At 42.5% G+C, this 13,585-nt stretch overlaps 1 protein-coding gene across 3 annotated transcripts in view; it reads right to left on the bottom strand.

Annotated features, from left to right (window-relative positions):
• The window catches only part of LOC145394557 (cytosol aminopeptidase-like), a 102,152-nt gene extending 89,571 nt beyond the window's left edge, over positions 1–12,581 (bottom strand). For all 3 annotated transcript variants that reach the window (XR_013896434.1, XM_080268396.1, XM_080268395.1), the window contains exon 1: positions 12,264–12,581. Coding sequence is in view for 2 of the 3 variants with exons in the window: in XM_080268396.1 (XP_080124522.1) it covers positions 12,264–12,353 (90 nt within the window). In the remaining variant the exon portion in view is untranslated. The remainder of the gene's footprint in view (positions 1–12,263) is intronic.
• Positions 12,582–13,585: the final 1,004 nt, after the last annotated feature.

Here is a 13,585-nt window from a genome sequence, read left to right as displayed (position 1 = left end):
CGCTACAACATCAAGTCTGCAATCTACAACTGGGCCAGCGCATGGAAGGAAGTCCCTGTCAAGACTAGAAAATGGTTGGTCTCGTCTGCTTCTCGGAATGGATGTGGAGTACGATTTCCTAGGTTTTGACGTGGATGACTTCCATGCATGTCCACGTACGCATGGCGACGATGTTGATGTGGACGATGTGCGTGAGTGGTTGGATGACGACGAAGGCGATCCTGGGTATCAGACCCTGTCTGATATCGAGATCGCATCTTCAGTTGCAGGAGTCAGTACCCAGCTTGAAGATTCTGACGAGGACGGCGACGATGATGCGGACTCCTCTCGGCATGACACAACTCCAGCCATCCCCAAGCTAAGCGCACTCCGGGAACACCTAGAGTTCGTTCTCGACTACCTGGAACACCCGGGCTGCGACAGGGAGATGGGGCCCTTGGGACTCATGGAGGAAGTGCGTGCTTTCAGGCAGCGCATCATCAATCGTCAGAATTGTCATTCCTGCGTCAATCAACGATTGACAGTTTTTTCAGGCCCGTGACACCTGCTATGCCCAGCCCTGGCTCCACTCCATTGCCTCCCCAAGACGGGCCCTCATGCTCCGAGCCACAGCCCAGCACATCAGCCACGGTGGAGTCACCGCTCGACGTGAGTTTGCATCTATCTTCAGAGTCGTCTGCAGTGGGTACGCCATCACCACGACCCAGCAACGCACCCCTAGGTCACCTGCCAGTGATACTCTCGGACTCTGACAGTGATTAAACAGCAAGAACTTCTCCACTAGACCACACGGGAATTTACAGTGTTGTGCAGTGAAAAAAAAATGTGCGTTGTGTTAAGGATTTACAGTTGTGAGTGAAAAGACAATTTTTGAACTAAATTTAACGTATAGACTTGTTTGTTTTTGCTTTAGAAAATGGTTAGAAGAGTGGGAAAAGTTAAAGTGCAGAGTGCAACACTTAGTATGTTACAATGGAGCATAAGTTAGACAAGAGTGCGCACTGTGAAGAGAACGGACTTCTGAGTGCGATTAACTAAGTTCAGTGCAAGACTTCATGAACAGTGTACTGCAAGTGCTTCAGGAAATCCTTCTTACTGTCAGAGTCCGAGAGGAGGTGGTTATTCATCGAGATGGCCATGGACTTGCTGTAAGTAGGCAGAATGTTTCATACTGTACTTTTTTCCATACTATACTTACCTCAAACACCTCATTTCACTCTTTAATGTCCTTTATTGGTGTGAATAGGGTGTTAGGAGCTCTGCATGTGCAGTAGGAAGGTGTTTTTCTGAGTTAGGCTAGGTTAGGGTCCATAAGTACCAGTCCAGGAGCCAGGGACTTGTAAGTACCCAGAATGTTGAATATTGTATGAACCTACCTCAAAAACCTCCTTTTATGCTTCTTTTGCATTTATTTCAGTTTTTTATGTGCCTTATTGGTGTGATTTGGGTCTTAAATAGGTGCTATGCATGTCCAGAGGGAGTTGTATAGGTGTTTCTCTGAGTTAGCATCCATAAGTTCAAGTCCATAAGCTGGGGCCCAATATCCGGACAGGATCACTATCCGGACCTGCCTATGGCTCTATTACGTCAGATATTGGAGGGATTACTGTAATTAACATATGAGAGAGAGAAGCACGGGTGTGGCAGCGATGTGGCAACAGAACTAGCGGTGTGAGGTCTTAGGCGGCCCCACCCAAACCACCTTCATAAAATAGAAAGCCTATAGGTAGGGCCACTCACCATCCACTCACTCAATTAAGTGCTGCTTTGGGTGTCTGCCCTTTCCTCTCTTCCTTCCTTCCTCATTTGTCTTCCTTTCCTTCATTCTTTCCTCTTCCTTCTGCCCACAACTGACTTTACACTCCCTCTTCCATCTTTCTTTCCTTCATTCTTTTGTCTTCCTTCTGTCTATGGGTGTCTCTACAATGAGTGACAAGCCAAATGGTTTCCTGTACACCATTTACTATGCTGGGTGGTAACCATATAACCAAATTATGGTGCCTGGGTGTTTAGTGAGTACTTACAGTGCTCCAGTTCGACTGAGCCAGTGCAGGTTTATATCCAAGGGGTGGCTGGAGTTAACTGCTCATGTATTACCACTCAGGGATGGGTGAGGCTGGTCACTCTCACCTTAACTGCCAGGACCAACTTGCCTAGCCCCGGGCTCTTACGCTCCTCATGGGGCAACATTGGATGGATGATGGATGTATAGATAATAATACCAGTAATACAATAATAATAATAATATTATCTATCTATTGCCAGACGCCTCAATCCCATACGGGGTGGCCACAAACAAGTTGCCTCCACGTTGCCCTGTCCCCCGCCATTGCACTGCCCTGCTCCCAACTCACACCCCCCTCTCTCATATACCTCTCCACCCCATCCCTCCATCTCATCCTTGGCTTCCCCCTCCCTCTCCCCCCCTCCACCTCACTCACATAATAATAATATTCTACCTATTATCTATTGCCAGACGCCATAATCCTGTACGGGGTGGCCATTTGACTCTGAGTTACAGTAATCACTCCAATATCCGACGTAATAGAGCCATAGGTAGGTCCGGATATTGGTTCTGTCCGGATATTGAGCCCCAGCTTATGGACTTGTACTTATGGACCCTAACTCAGAGAAACACCTATACAACTCCCTCTGGACATGCATAGCACCTATTTAAGACCCAAATCACACCAATAAGGCACATAAATGACTGAAATAAATGCAAAAGAAACATAAAATGAGGGTTTAGAAGTAGGTTCATACAATAATAAACATTCTGGTGACTGGCTCCTGGACAGGTACTCATGGACCCTAACCTAGCCTAACTCAGAAAAACACCTTCCTACTGCACATGCATAGCTCCTAACACCCTATTCACACCAATAATGGACATTAAAGAGTGAAATGAGGTAAGTATAGTATGGAAAAAAGTACAGTATGAAACATTCTTATGTCCGGATAGTGGAGATGTTCGGATATTGGGCGTCCGGATATTAGAGTGACTACTGTATTTGTTTTACAGGGAGGGGCACTAACCCTCCACCAACCCACTTGACACGTAGGGAGCACATATGGTTTGGTTATATGGTTATCATCCAGCGCTGTAAATGGTTTCTTGGCTTAAAGGAAACCATTTGGCTTGTCACTCAATGTAAAGCCACCTGTAATGGAAAGAAAAGCATTAAGTAGTGACAGGAAAGATGGGAGAAATAGGAAGAGAGGAGGGCAGGCACAGAAAAAGAATGATAATAATAATGATATTAAAAATAACTAATTTTTTCATTCATTCATTGCCAGACGCCATGTATCCCAAACGGGGTGGCCAACGGCTTAGAGTTAACTGTTTTACAGGGAGGGGCACTAATCCTCCACCAACCCCACTTGACACGTAGGGATGCCAACAGCATCTGGTGTTCCCAGGTGGTCACCCATCCAAGTACTAACCAGACACAACGTTGCTAATAATAAACAATAATAATAACAAAAACATGGGTAACAAATTATGGTAATAATCAGCATGAGCTTTAACAGATTTGCTGCAAGTATGTTTGTTATCTGATGACAAAGATCAGTTTTCCCTTTCCAGCTTTGCTGACGGCCAAGCATTGTAAATCAGACTATTAACTGAGGAGACTCATTCCTGTCATAACTAAGGCTCATTCAGTTTCACACAACCATGACTTAATACACAAGTTGTGGGAGTGGCAATGTTCCATCAGATGAAAACAAACTGGCTACTGATACACTCTGGTATGTTATGCACACTAACATCAGGCAAGTCAGGAAACCATTTACAATGCAGAGTGGTAACCATATAACCAACCCATACATGTTCCCTACATGTAAAAATATGGGTTGGCAGAGGGTTATTACCTGAAAAACAATTAACTCAATGACAACAACCACTCCTTACAGAATTATGACGTCTGGTTACAGATGTATCACATAAATCCTAGTGACAATTAAAGCAATCTGGATATGTTGTTGAGGAAACACCTAAGCAGTTAAATCTGGCTAAACTCCAACAATTTTACTTACCAGCAACTGAAACAAACCCTGATATTAAAAAAAAAAAATATAAAAAAAAATAAAAAATGGAAAAGAAAAAAATATAGCTGAACAAAAATATAAATAAATAAAACTACCACATAGTCAGAACAATTCCATCCGTCTTCTTACATTCTCATGTTTTTAAGGAAAGTAACTTTAGTACAATATGTACCACAGATGGCAGAGGCAGTGGCTGAACCAGTACAAAGGTGGCCTGCAGTCCTAATGTACCCAGGTTCGAAACCCGGCTGGGGCAGGGAACATTTTGAGGATCTGAATTTCATAAAGCAAACTTTACGAACCTATCAGAAGACCTGCCAATATGTCATAGAAATACCCCCGCTAATACCAGTCCTATATGAGATAGCCCTAGCATGTATTCAATATAGACAGAGGGTGTTAGTGCCGAAATCGTGATATATAGAGATGTATGGCATGTACGAAGACTACTGGGCTTTGGGAGCAGGCTGTGAAGCCTATGCCCAGAGTTGGATGCATAAAAAAATAAATAAATAAATAATAATAATAATAATAATGATAATAATAAATGCTTGTAGACTGCACAATGTACTGTGCTTTTTTTAATAATAACGGAAGAAAAAATAAATTAATACAAAAATAATAATCCATACACCAGGTTACTGGTGTCCTCTGTTCATAAAATATCTGTAACAGTTAGACTTGAACAGCTGTGAGTTGAAATTTGGAGGGAAACAACTCTGGGGAAGCGAGTTCCAGAGAGATGCAGTTCGGGGAATGAAAGAATTCTGATAGGCAGAAGTTCTGCAATATGGCTGAGTGACATTTCAGTCATAAGGGCTACCAGATGCCTGAGTAGCACGAGGGAAGGCATGGAGAGGTGGCACCATGGACGCAACTTCGTCTGAGCATTTGCCAAAAAAAATACATGTACGGTATCTGTAAAATAATGCAAGGGATGCAACATTCCTTCTTGCGGTACCTGCAGGAGAGGTAGTTTATTTGTAATGGCAGGTTTGTTAATAGAACAAACAAATTTTTAACAATTTTAGGGTATTTAAGGAAGCTGCCCAGACACTCACAGCAGTTTCTTTACTGACAATCCCACCAACCTAACCTACCTGGGGGCTTTGCCCTCAGACCCCGTATGAATTTAACCACCGAGGACTGCTACTACACATAACATTGGCCCTATGAATTTAACCACCAAGGACTGCCACTACACATAACACCGGAAGCCCCAAATTTCTATCAGATCAAAACTTCTACCCTAACCTATCCTAATCAACATGTGAAAGACTCATTTGAAGAGAAAATTTGGAAGACCTGTGATCATGCGATATTAATTAAATAAAAAAAATATATATATATTATGGTTTCAATCTGTCAACTTTGTCAAGTATTCCAGGCTATTTTTGGACAAAACCCAAACATGGGGGGGGGTGGTCTTCTCTAACATTTCCTTAACCCCTAAAACGCGGCTGTGTACGCACGATCCCCCCCCTGTGGCGGGGTTGTAGCGGGGTCTGAGTACCTGTGGAAAAATATTAGCCAAAAATCATAGATTAACCCTAGAGCATTAAAATTTTTATGGCATATATTACTTACATTCAGCTATCTCCTGAGCCACATGTTGAGCCTTCGTTGACTACCCAAGGACTTGTGAAGACTTGCAAAGTTGGGTAACAGTCTTCACTCTCACACCTCCAGAAACCCGGTTTTCTTTCTACCACAGCCTCAATCTGTCACAGTACACTTTATACAACAACGTACAGGTTGTTTGGAATCCGTATTTGTAAATAAGAACTGAAAATAAGGCTAAAATGGACGGAGCGCACGGCAGATATGCAGCGCGGTGGCGATCTTCCCGTCAATATTGTCACATTTGCCTTTTCTCGGCAAAAAACACGTATACTCCTTTTTTTTCCATCATAGGACTTCGCAAACGTTTGCCTGTCACTATTACGGTAATAAAAATCAATGTCACTGCCGGTATTGTGGACTGGGAATGAGGAAGACCACCGCGGCGCGAGTTTATTCAGCCTTACGGCAGGCACTTTATTCTCGCTCCTGTCAGCCACTCGCACTTCATTTCTATCGCTCACTTTCACTGTATCTTTTTTTTTTTTTGCCTTATTCATCAGTGTCACTGTCCAGTGTTATAAAAATAATATTTTATACACAAAAAACTTTTACTTTCAGAACACAGAATAGGAAAATATGCTTTTATCTTTTTACACTGGAGTGACTGTCACTCGCAATACTTATATGATTACTATGTACAATTATTTACAACAAAAAACACTGTAACTGTCAGTGCTTTTACAAGTACATACACTAATTTACACTCATCAGGCTGTCACTGTCAGCACGTAAAAGAAAACTAAACAATATTATCACTGTCACTCTCAGTATTTTTCCCAATATTTTTACCCTTATTTTCAAAATCTACTTAGGCTGTGGTAGTCGAAAAAACACGGGTAAGCACAGAGGGGAACTTTGCACTCTTTGCACCGCAAGGAGGTGCGCCTAAAAGCTCTTTCCTGCCTGGTAGTGTGGCTGCACACATAACACCTCCTCAGTGCTTTCCCCCTCTTTGCAGTGGCTGGCAGTGGCTCCAGGCGGTGTCGCTGAAGGTAGGCCATACACTGTAGGCGGTCTGGAGGTGTGTGAGGGTGGCGTTTGGGACCTGTTGAAAGCACCTGGCCATAACGCTGAACCAGCTGGTAGACACAAGTCTTGGAGAATCTTCTGAGAGAGTAGTTGGCTGGCTTCCTGTTCTTGATTTTATACAGGATGAAGGCGTTCAACATGCACATGTCAATCAAGTGCAAGAACACCTTCCTGTACCAACGACGATTTTTCCTCAGACAGTCAATCTCTCCAATCATCATATCCGACTTGTCCACCAGCCGCATATTGACGTTATAGTCAATTACAGCATCAGGCTTCATCACAGGCTCGCCAGTCCTTCTGTCGACCTTCCCTGTTGCCAGCTTTTCACCCTTGTGTACTGTGGTGAGCATGTTCACGACTCTCTTATCATGCCACCTGATCGCAAGCATCTTGTCAGATTTCTTCAGGTGCACGTCTCCCCGCTTTGACTTTTCAGCCTCTGGGAAGGCAGGGTAATGTGCCCTGTTACTTCTGACAGTGCCACAGGAGCCGACGCCGTGTTCAGAAAGGTACTTGGCGAGTTTTGGAGCTGTATAATAATTGTCCGTATACAGGACATGATTCTCGCCAAAGTACTTTTCCAAAAGCACTTTCACCACAGAACCAGAGAATCCAAGGGGGTCAGTCTTATCCAAGTCGACATTGCTGGCGGTGTAGATGACGAAGTCAAGGATGAACCCCGTCTTGCAGTCGCACAGCACGAAAAACTTGATTCCAAAGCGGTGGCGTTTGCTTGGAATGTACTGGACGAACCGAAGACGGCCCCTGAACAATACCAAAGACTCGTCAATCACGACTTTCTTGAAAGGGCGCAAGAACCTCATAAACTTATCTTTGATCATGTTCAGGATTCCCCTCACTTTCCATAATGGGTCAGTTTGGGAAGGCTCATCATTATTCGCGAAGTGAAGATAAGTCATCAGCTGCCTAAAATGATCGCGGCTCATGTATTTATTGAATATTGGTGTTGGGCACAGCTCGTCGGAACCCCAGTACTCTTCCAACTTATGCTTCCAGTTGTGCGGCATAAGCAACATCAAGGCAATAAATACAAAAAGCTCGCGGATCGTCAAAGGCACCCATGATGCCATCCGCGACGTGGATGGCGTCGCAGCCTCACCTTCTTCTTCGCGAATTGGCGCACATTGCCCCTCGTACCTGTTGGTCTCGGTACAGATGTGCTCCATAACCTCGTCGTCAAGGAAGGCCAACAGGTAGTCAACACATTCACCATCGTCGTCCACAGGGAAGTCAGCCTGAAGTCCACACTCACTTTCGTCAAAGGGCAGATCTTCAGGCACAAAATCTGATCCCTCTGACCACACAAAAGCATCTAAAGTTCCCTGCCTAGGCTGGGAGGTGCTTGGGGCGGCGGGGGGTGAGGCACGTCGTGTGGGAGTGGGTGAGGCAGGCTGGGCAATAGTAGGTAAGGAAGAGGTTATCCCAGGCCGTGTTGGTGTTGTGGTGGTGGTGGTGGTGGTTGGAGGGAGATTATCGCTTGGGTCAAGGTCACCCGCGGTGGCGTGACTCCTGAGTTGCCTAGTGGGAGTTAGCCTAGGGGACTTAACTTTACTGACACGAACACTAGGCCTACGATAACCTCTCATACGTAACATTGCTCGTCTACTTCCCTTTCTCGGTGGTGATGGAGACTCCGATGACTCAGGAGACAGGACAGCAGACGAGGAGGACGAGAGAAGAGGGCTGGGAGAACGTGGCGGGCTTGCGGTGGTGTGGCGTAGCGTAGTGGACAATGGCGGTGCACTGCTGTCTCCGTTCCTCTTCCTTTTCTCTCCCTTTCCATATTTGAGGCCCCTTTTCACCGGGGCCTTCCCTGTAGAGGTGCTGGGCACAGTCACAGTTTCCTCGGGCACAGAAATCATCACTTCAGGGGCTGAATCAGCACTCGATTGTGTCTCTGATTCAGCCAGGCTAGACAAAACACCCACGTCACTGCCGTAGTCCATAGAGGCTTTCAACAGTTCAGATGCTATGGCCGAGTCACTTAGCCCCTTGGTAGTCACTTGTAAAGTTTTGAAGGGCGTAGAGGTAACAAAACCCTTTTTCGGAGGGCTAGAAGGCACGGAACTAGAAGAGCTAGAGCCTGACATGGTGTCACCGTGGCAGATTTGCGTGGACTGACGCTAATCTGGGGCAAACCGCGCAAAAAAATGACAGTGTGACAACTGGGGAAACAAGCGTTTCCCAATAGCAAAAAGTGCTTGCGAGATGACGGCGCAGATTGACACGTATCAGCCATCCGCGCGTTGCCATATCGCACGACGAGGGAGGGCCGCGCATCGGTGCGTCCGTGGGTAAAAAAAATGAGACTTGGCAACAACCGAGGTCAGTAGTACAAAGGTCAAGTGTGCTAAAAGTAGCTCACGGGTGGCGGGACTGAGAGACAATACCAGCTTGAGCCTGCTTGCCCGCGGTTATTCAAAATTAACTCAAATCGCAAACGCGACGACCCGCCGTCTTGCCCTTTGGGCCGACCGTCGCAAAAGCGACGATCCGCGTTTTAGGGGTTAACAAATGTGTCTTTAACCCTAGAATGCTTATGTTATTATCCTCACAGTACTGCTTTCGCCAGGAGAATTTTTTTTTTTCGACATTTTCTTTCAGTTTAGTCTATTTTAGTCTCTGTACACTTTAGTCTCTTTGATATAATCATACACTAATTATACACCTGGGAAAAAACAAAAAAAATGTAACACAAATGCTTTTGTCGGGTAAAAAACACTGAATCCACATTATACCTGTGAAACACCTTTTTTATCAATTTAGACTCTTTTAGATTGTTTTCACCCTTTAGTCTCTTTGATTTAATCAAAATCTAATTATACACCTGGAAAAAAAGGAAAACACAAAAATAAAAAAAAATGTAACAAATGCTTTTGTCAGGTAAAAAACACTTTAAACCTAAATATCATGGTGATAAATGCGAGATGAAACCACACCACTACCTATGTAGGTAGGGGGTAGGGTGGATTGAAGGTATAGGGAAGGACAGCTCCAAAGCTCTTATCATAACAAAATAGCAAATAAATAAATCGCCGAACAGGGAAATTAACCCGACGTAAGCATTCTAGGGTTAAGATGTTATCAATTTTGTCACGTAAAAATTCACCATACTGTACACTGACACATGACCTATACCCTGCGACAGATGAAAAATTATGAGCTCAAATGGTGCTGCCACCTGATGGTCATCTTGGAACTGGAGTATTGACCCGAAAAAAGCTGAGGTGACTGGGGATTACCCATCAGTGCCAGGCATTTTAAAATAGCCAATGAGGGCTCAGTATTTTCCACAACCCAACCCAACATTTGCTGAAGTCACCCAGGTTTGTCCGTGACAGAAAGCGGTGCACATTTCCAAGATGTCCTCGCGTCGTGATGGTACCCACCTCCAGCATTGCCAAGCCAGCTTGAGGCCAAAACAACACTTCTTCTCTAAGGTAAGAGGTTTTCACAGTTAATTTTGGTTAAGTTAGGGGTTTGGTTTGGTTAGGTTAGGTTAGGCTGGATTTAAAAAAAAAAAAAAAAAAAAATCTAAAATACACCAGCTGAATTAAACCAAAGAAATCCCCACCTAGGTGACATTACGTTACGTTATGTTAGGAGGTAAAGGCACGCTTTATTTGATGCAGTGGAAACACCTTACAAAATCAGTTCTTCTGGATAGTCTATTATATTTTTCTGATATTTCTGGGGTGGTAAATAAACATTTCAAGTAAAATCTATTTCCCTGTTGTTTTTAGCTATATTCAGCTGTCAACTCGTCTGACTCATCAGGGTATTGGCGGAAGGGACTGTCCTTACCAAAGTGTCTACCTAAACCTAACCTAACCTAGCTTAACTGTACTGTATCTAATTATTTACTCTAATCTAACCTAACCTTACCCAGCCCAACCTAACCTAACCTATCATCCAGCTGGAAAGTTGGGAAACGAAAACCACTTTTGAGTACGGTACGATGAGTAAGATAGATATTCGTAAGTACAGGTTAAGGAACATGATGATAAAAACAGAGGGATGTGTTTCAGCAGGAAAAGGTAATTTACCACCCAGTAAATACTGTAGTCCGAAAAATACAGAAAACAAACTGGAGGACTATGAATTGAACTGGTAAGGTTCTTCTACTGCTTCAGGTAAAGCATACCTTTACCAGTTAGCATAATAAAAAAGGAAAAAAAAAAAAATGTATTTTGTTCTTTTTTGGACTTGTTATTTTGTATCGACTTCAACCCCATACAGGGGTTAGGGATCATTTGTGGCGGAAATTAATCCGAAACATTCCCCCAAGCTGCACCTCATTAGATCATATAGCCCTGCTAAGTGACAAGAGGACGCTACCCCTCCCGGCATGGCTAAGGTGACCAGAGTCCCGCTGTTTTGACGTCTGTCCCGCTGTTTTAATTGCGATTAAAACGTCCCGCTTTTTTAACAAATTATCTTAAGTGTCCCGCTTTTAGAAAATTACTATTACATTAGATATAAGATGACCTTCTTTTATGAAACTATAATGAATTAGTAAAATTATGCATAACCTAAACCAAATAATTGTTATTATAGAATCTGTTATACTCACTAACTGACAACTTTGGTCAGCCATTCGCCGTACCATACGGTATGTTCGGAGTTTGTCTAAGACATTAGGGTTGGCAGCCTTATGTGAGGTGCAGCACTGTATATAATATATATATATATATATATATATATATATATATATATATATATGTATGTATATATTATATATATATGTATGTATATATTATATATATATATATATATATATATATATATATATATGTACATATATATATATATATGTACATATATATATATATATATATATATATATATATATATATATATACATATATATATATATATATATATATATATATGTACATATATATATATATATATATATATATATATATATATATATATATATGGGCGACAATGTCCCGCTTTTAGCTCCAGTAAATCTGGTCACTTCAGGCATCGCACCTACCAGGCGTGGCTAAAACTCACAACCTCATGGTCCCAAGTCCGACGCTCTACCACAGAGCCACCCTCCCCCCTTCGAAATAGGAGTAAATCGTTCCCCTAGTGAAAAAAATATATATCTAAAATACATATACGGTAATTAATTAAACAAAACAAAACAAAAATGCAAAAAAAAATCTACAGCAAAATACATACCATACTGTAAGGCAACAGACTAAGTAAAATTTTACCAGCTAACCTGATTTTGACAAGCACTGATAGAATTACCCTAAATCGTATTTCACTCCTACTTTTATCTCGGGGAAACTTTTCTTAGCTGGAGGGGTTATACAGGCATCAATAACCCTTTCACTGCTTTAATTCTCCTCTACATTAAGTCTGGATATTTGAATAACGTAATCAAAAGACCACTTTCTCTTGTTATGTATGTGCTGTATACCTTTATAACAAAAACATTTCCATCAATTTTCTCTTGTTTAAAGAATTCTGTTACAGGTCTCGGCAACATTTAAGTTTTACCAATATGAACCGCCTCTTACCTTAGCCTGGGTAGCGCAGGATCTGCACGATCTGTGTAGTGGGGACGCCATAACCCTGTTAATTATTCTCCTGCCGCCTAAGACCGCCATGGTGGAGGATGAGGCCAGAAATATGAAGATTTCAAGGACGGCTGGCTGGCTGGTTGGCGTGATGACCCTCAACGTTCTCCCCTGTTTTACTTTTTTTTCTCTCTTGTCTCCTTACTTATCTTTCTTACATAATTCGGAATATGGCACAAAGGAGGCGAATGTCCCGTGGTTATACTTGGAAGTGATGAAAATCGTTGTGGATGAATGCGAGGATCAACAATTATTTCCCGTCGGTCCGTGAAGTGCAAATCAGTGTAGCCAAAGCAACCAACATCGCAAAACTTGCTCTCAAAAACCGCTAAAATACAAAACTATTCAAAAATCCCCGGAGAAGAGTATAATACCACTAGAATATTATTAAAACTTTGTAACATCTCTACAGTGAGGAATAGATATTATCTCTAAATGTGTTAAAAAACGCTAGATTGCCGTTAAATAGTTAAGATTGATAAGAATATCAGCAGAAAAGAACGATCTCTAAAACATTCCACAAATTTTGTAAAAAAAAAAAAAAATCTGTCATACAGCTAAATTTAATACCTTTAATAACTAAATATATTGCTACAAGGAGGCAAAAAAAAAAATGTTAACAAAAATAGCCAATTTGGCAACTCTGAAAGCTTAAACTATTGATATTGGTTAGGATGACTGCAGCCGTAGGTATAAACATACACTCACGGCTACGATGACGGCACTTACAGAGCTTTAATACATATAGTGAATGCTAGAGTTTATAGGCTAGGGTAGGTAAGCTTAATACCAGTACAATTCAGTTTAAGTTGCTAGAATTTAGCGGTTATGTTTGGTAGTTCGGTCAAGAACATGCTATATAGGTTAGGTTGAGTTAATACCGCTACAATTTAGCTTGAACCGCAGGAATTTAGCTGCCATAATCCTAACCACGACCTAAAATATTTCGTCATATTAAGTCTGTCATGTTAGGAGTTTTTAGGTCGACTTCCCGTCCCAAGAACACTAGCTACTGAGCGGGGTTCTCTTTCGAGACCGGAACTAGAATACACACAAGAGGGACAGGGCATAAAAACTCGGCAGACCAACCTTACACATATATTGCCTTACTTACAATCCTTCACAAAATATAGCAATAATATACAGGTACAGCTAAATATGGACATTGTCAGGCTTGACTTGTGCTGCTGGGTCCTGGGCTAGTTACAGGTGGTGCCCTGGCGTGGGAGGTAGCTCGTCAGGCATGCCCTCTCGAAGGGGCC

This window comes from Coenobita brevimanus, chromosome 27 (genome assembly GCF_032717465.1).
Source record: "Coenobita brevimanus isolate Jiangsu-jjx chromosome 27, ASM3271746v2, whole genome shotgun sequence".
In the NCBI taxonomy this organism is placed as follows: domain Eukaryota; kingdom Metazoa; phylum Arthropoda; class Malacostraca; order Decapoda; family Coenobitidae; genus Coenobita; species Coenobita brevimanus.
This window is presented reverse-complemented; position numbering and strand designations above follow the sequence as displayed.